The following is a 5,221-nucleotide window of genomic DNA, read 5'->3' on the forward strand; positions in this document are numbered from 1 at the left end:
AATAATTACTAAATAAATAATTAATAATCTTTAATGAATTACTAAATAATAATAATAATTAATAAAATAATAATAATAATTAATAACTAAATAATTAATAATTAATAATCCATAATTAATTAATAAATAGGAAAAATTACTTTAAATAATCCAACCTTTTGGCGATTTTCTGTTAATAATCCAACAGATTAACTATTATCTAATAATTCAAACTTTATATCTCGTCCTCTCTTATTTCACCAAAATGACCTCTTACCTGCTAACAACGCCACCCTTTTGCTTGGTCGGATGCGGAAGTGTGTTAGGCGGGTTACATGGATTATGTATTTCAGGCACATGCGACGGTGGGGTCAAGTGCCAACAGCGACAAGTGGAGGATTTGGTTATGGGTAATTTCATGGTAGGTGAATATTTTCAAATTTGCATGGTGTTAAGGAAAAAGAGAGAGAAAAACAAAAGAAAAGAGAAAAGAAAAGAGAAAAAAAGGGAAAACAGACAAAATTATACTCCGTAATGGACTAATGGCAGCATGCCACGTGGGCATATGGCCAACTGGACCAGATATTTTACCTGATGGGTACAATAAAAGTAGATAGGGTATAAAAGTTAGTTTATTAAATAATAATCGAAAGGTTGAATTATTAACGTCGAAAGATTAGATTATTTAAAGTAAATATTCCCGTCAAAAAAAAGTAAATAATATAACTAATAAATAATAATAATAATAATAATAATAATAATAATAATAATAATAATAATAATAATAAATGATAAATGATAAATTTCCCTCAAAATAATAATAATAATAAATGATAAATAATAAAGTATAGTACTCCCTCCATCCTGGAATACTCGCAACATTTTGACTGGACACGTTTGTCAATGCACAACTTTGACCACCAATATCTTTGACTACATATTATAAAAACTTATAAAATATTAATATTTTGAAAATATATATTAAGATGAATCCAACAATTTATGGAAAAATTGACATAAATAATCCCAAATTTCCTTTATTATATACTAACATTTGTTTTCATGGAGCGATTTCCTTCAATAATGCTTGAAAATTCGTAAATTCTCAATATACGCTACTTTTTCACTTATTCCCCACTCTACCGTCCACGTCAGCAAGAAAGCCGGACTATTTTTTTTTTTATAAAATCTACAATAAACCGCTATCTGAAACAACGGTTTAAAGGGGTAAACCGCTATCTGAAATAGCGGCTTATGTATTTAATGAACCGCCATTTCAGGTAGCGGTTAACATAACACAACAAAATTAAATCAGAAGAAGTTAGAGAGCTCTTACAAAACTGCGCGGTTTTTTTTAAAGCAAACCGCCATTTGAGTTCGCGATTTATACCATTGAACCACCAATTCAAATGTCGGTTTGTTTTTAAAAAAACAGCCATTTCAATTGGCGGTTCTAAGCTGAACCGGGAAAAAAAATTACTTTTCTTTCTTCCATGCTAACGTGGATGGTATGGAGGAAAATAGGTTAGAAAATGACGTATTTTGGAAATTATTGGATCTTTAAGTAATATTGAAGGAAATCGTTATGTTTTCAATTATGTGAGTAGTACAAAAAGTAAATTCAATCCGTGGACTATGGACCATGGTGCACCAAAAGAACATATGTGCATAAGCAAAAGAACATCACACTACAACAAAAGAACATGCAATATAATATTTTACTTTTGTGTTATAAAAAAAAATATTTTATTTAATTATTTATTAAAAATGTAAATAAAAAATATATTCATGTTATTTTCACGTAACCAGAGTATTCTTAAGGTGCACCATGCTCATTGTACACTACGATACACCTTCTAAATTGCGAGGTCCCACGGAGTAAAAAAAGATAAAGTTGGTCTACTTTGGTACACTTTACTCACTCACACTCACACTCACACTCACACTCACACTCACACAAGGAGGTCGCAGATTCACACTTCACACTACACTGTATTCCGAAAGAAATGACAAGTACACCGGTGAAAGTGTACGGACCACCGCTTTCAACGGCGGTGTCAAGGGTGTTGGCATGTCTTTTGGAAAAACAAGTCCATTTTGAGCTCATCAATGTCAACATGTCTAAAGGAGAACACAAGTCTCCTGATTACCTCAAAATTCAGCCTTTTGGTCAAGTTCCTGCTTTCCAAGATGACAACTTTACCCTTTTTGGTAATTACAAATTTCCATTCTATGTCTCTATAGATCTTATCGACTCATTTAATTTACATTTACTAATTAGAACCCTGAACCCTATCTGCCTGTTTTTGTTTTTGTTTTTGTTGTTGATTATATAATTGATTTTCAACTTCAATTGCTACAGAAATGGAGTTTATATTGTGTGCGTCATAATGTACTTGTAGATCTTTGTAGTTGACTCCATTTATTTCAGGAACAAATACATTCAGTTTTGGGTCGACAAGTTTAGATAGGCGGAGGTAGGGGATTCCCAAGTTCAATTCACAACTACAATGAGTTCGTTGGTAAGGGTCTTAAGTCAAGATAAGGGTTAGTAAGTCCGGATTAGATAAGATAAAAGTTTAAGGGCTTGTTAATATTGTATTGGTTATCTAATGCTTAACTTATACGGAGTATTATATCAACAACATTCATTTTCTTTATTTGTCAAAGCATCAACTATACCGATTAGGGAAGTCCTGTCTTTATTGTGGAAAAGAAAGACTAGTTAGGGAGTTTGTTTAACTAAATTTCTTATTTAACTTTTTTTTATAAGAAAAAGGTTCGACTTTTACCTGCTGGTACGGATGTGCCTTTTTAACACCAAAGCATTGACATTCATTCATTCATTATCATTACCCCATTGCCTCAAAAAGGCTCCCGCAAAGCCAGGTAAAGGGGGATCGGATGTACGCAACCTTACCCCTGTAACTGCAGAGAAGTTGTTTCCAATTGACCCAAAAGCGATAACGGGACGACAACGGGACGACCTTCTCCTACTTCATGGAAAGGAAGCAAGGAAGCAAAGAGGTTTTAAGAGCCATTTTGATTTAGTCCATTACATCCCACAGCCAAAAGAACAAATGAATCTATCTTTTTTCGTGGGCACCCAATGCTGTATTTTTGCTCATTTTAAATTCTGCTAAAGAGCTAAACTGGCCATTTGAGTCAAAAATCACTTTGGTTACACCTAAGCTTTAGATGTATCCGGAAACAAGATGGAGGTATTCATACTGTCATTAGTCCAAAAACTTGTATTAGGTTTGCATATGCTTGCTGCATTGTTGTTAACTAATATCAGAAGCATGCTAGTAACTTCAAATATTTGATAACTTGTAGTTTATGGCTGGCAATCACAATACCAGTAAACCTGTTTTTAATATTACTAATTAGATGACTGTATTTCATAACTATTTACTACATAAGTATATTATAACTTGATATCCTTATTGGACTTTTGACATTGCTTATAGAAGGGCGCTTATCAGTTATCACAGAAGTATATATGTCATTTTGTTAGGCTTCTTAATCAACTATTACATGTTGCAGCTTTGCTTAGTTACAAGTGTCTACATGTAACAGACGCGTCAATACTTTCTTCATTCTTTCAACAAATGTCCTGACTATAATGTGTGTGTTTTTCACTTTGGAAATGTGTTAGTTTACCTCTTAGATGTTGTTACAATGGCTTACTGAATCAATGCTGTTAATTGTCTTGTAGTTGTTTCAGGTTATTAAGAAATGATTGATGTTTTCCTGTCAAAACTGATAAAGTTTTTGATTTGTTGTTCTTGGGAGTTCCAGCTATCCATTTCACATAATATAAAGAAATCTCTTGTATCCTATCAAATGCCAAAATTGTCCAAAAAACACAGCATTGTCTTGTAGTTTAGTCATTTGAGTTTCTTGTGTGCACTTAAAATACGTGATTTGGTTTGAGATGGATACTCGCTTTTCAGGAGTTTTGTATAGATCTCTGTAATGATCACTCTTTTTTCTCCATGATTGTTTCATCATGCATGTCAGAGTAAATGGTTTCTCAACACTCACGGTACCTGCAGCTTGCTACTTAAATGTTTTAGTTCATCTTTTGCATCAGTTTCTGATAATTGAATCATCTGATTGCTTTCTTTCAAGAATGGCTCCTACTAATGAGCATTCAATCAGTCCATTTAGTCTTTTTTTCTTTTTTTTCAAGTTACAATGTCTGGCTGGTTGGCATGACAGATGACAAGCGCAATCGAAGTATTTAGTAAGAACACATAACCTTGATAAGTTTCTGCTATCTGAAGTTTTGTGTGTGCACAACAACCACCCCTTCCAAATTCCAATATTTGAGAACTTTGCACTTTCTGTACTCAAATTATAAATTCTGTCATACTCTCATCTCTTTTGACTGGAGCATTATAAGCATTAGGCAATCATAAAAACATTCTCAATGTCTTAAAGTCTGGTCCTGTGGATTTTTTTGATACCTTTACTAGTCTCTTCTATCTCATTTTTCTTCACCTTGCATCTTCCTTGAAATGTCAATGTCTTAGACTTGTATGTATGCAACTCCTTGCAGAGTCAAGAGCAATATGCCGTTACATATCAGAGAAATATGCAAGCCAAGGAAACATAAAACTATATGGGATAAATCCACTGGAGAAAGCATCAATAGAACAGTGGATAGAGGCAGAGAGCCAAAGCTTCAATCCTCCATCAGGAAGCCTGGTATTTCAGTTAGCTTTTGCTCCTCGCATGAACATCAAACAAGACGAAGGGCTGATCAAACAGAGCAAAGAAAAGCTAGCAAAAGTGCTTGATGTCTATGACAGAAGACTAGGGGAGAGCCGTTACTTGGCTGGGGATGATTTTACCTTAGCTGATCTCTCTCACTTGCCTAACGCACAGTATTTGGTGAATGGTACTGATGTTGGTGAGCTGTTCACGTCGAGAGATAATGTTGGTAGATGGTGGGAGGAGATTTCAAGCAGGGAGTCATGGAAGAAGGTTGTTGAAATGCAAAGCTCTTCCTTTCCTAAAAGTTAGAAAGTAAACCCATGACATCTTAATGGTTCCCCTGAAACTAAGTGGTTTATAGTTTGATTTTATGTGAGAAGGCAGTTTTCATTTGAATCAAAAGGACTGCTGATTATCTGAAGCAGTTCCTGCTTTGCTAAACATTTCCCTCCCAAACTTAAAACCTCGAGCTGTTAATTCCTGATTAATTAATGTGGATTGAGATTCTTTTTTTTATTTA

The 5,221-nt window shown here is 34.0% G+C and overlaps 1 protein-coding gene across 1 annotated transcript; it reads left to right on the forward strand.

The window, feature by feature from the left end:
* Positions 1 to 1,889: 1,889 nt before the first annotated feature.
* LOC110780924 (glutathione S-transferase F11) lies at positions 1,890 to 5,221 on the forward strand. The gene is made up of 2 exons (XM_056828961.1): positions 1,890 to 2,190; positions 4,544 to 5,221. The coding sequence occupies exons 1-2, from the start codon at positions 1,986 to 1,988 to the stop codon at positions 5,008 to 5,010; spliced, it is 672 nt and encodes a 223-aa protein (XP_056684939.1). The 5' UTR covers positions 1,890 to 1,985; the 3' UTR covers positions 5,011 to 5,221.

Source organism: Spinacia oleracea, chromosome 5 (assembly GCF_020520425.1).
Source record: "Spinacia oleracea cultivar Varoflay chromosome 5, BTI_SOV_V1, whole genome shotgun sequence".
NCBI classification, from domain to species: Eukaryota; Viridiplantae; Streptophyta; class Magnoliopsida; order Caryophyllales; family Amaranthaceae; genus Spinacia; species Spinacia oleracea.

Bases quoted from the DNA above. Each gene is read 5' to 3' on its own strand.
- LOC110780924 (XM_056828961.1), top strand. From the start codon at position 1,986: ATGACAAGTACACCGGTGAAAGTGTACGGACCACCGCTTTCAACGGCG. The intron at 2,191-4,543 runs GTAATTACAAAT...AACTCCTTGCAG, and splicing joins TGACAACTTTACCCTTTTTG to AGTCAAGAGCAATATGCCGT.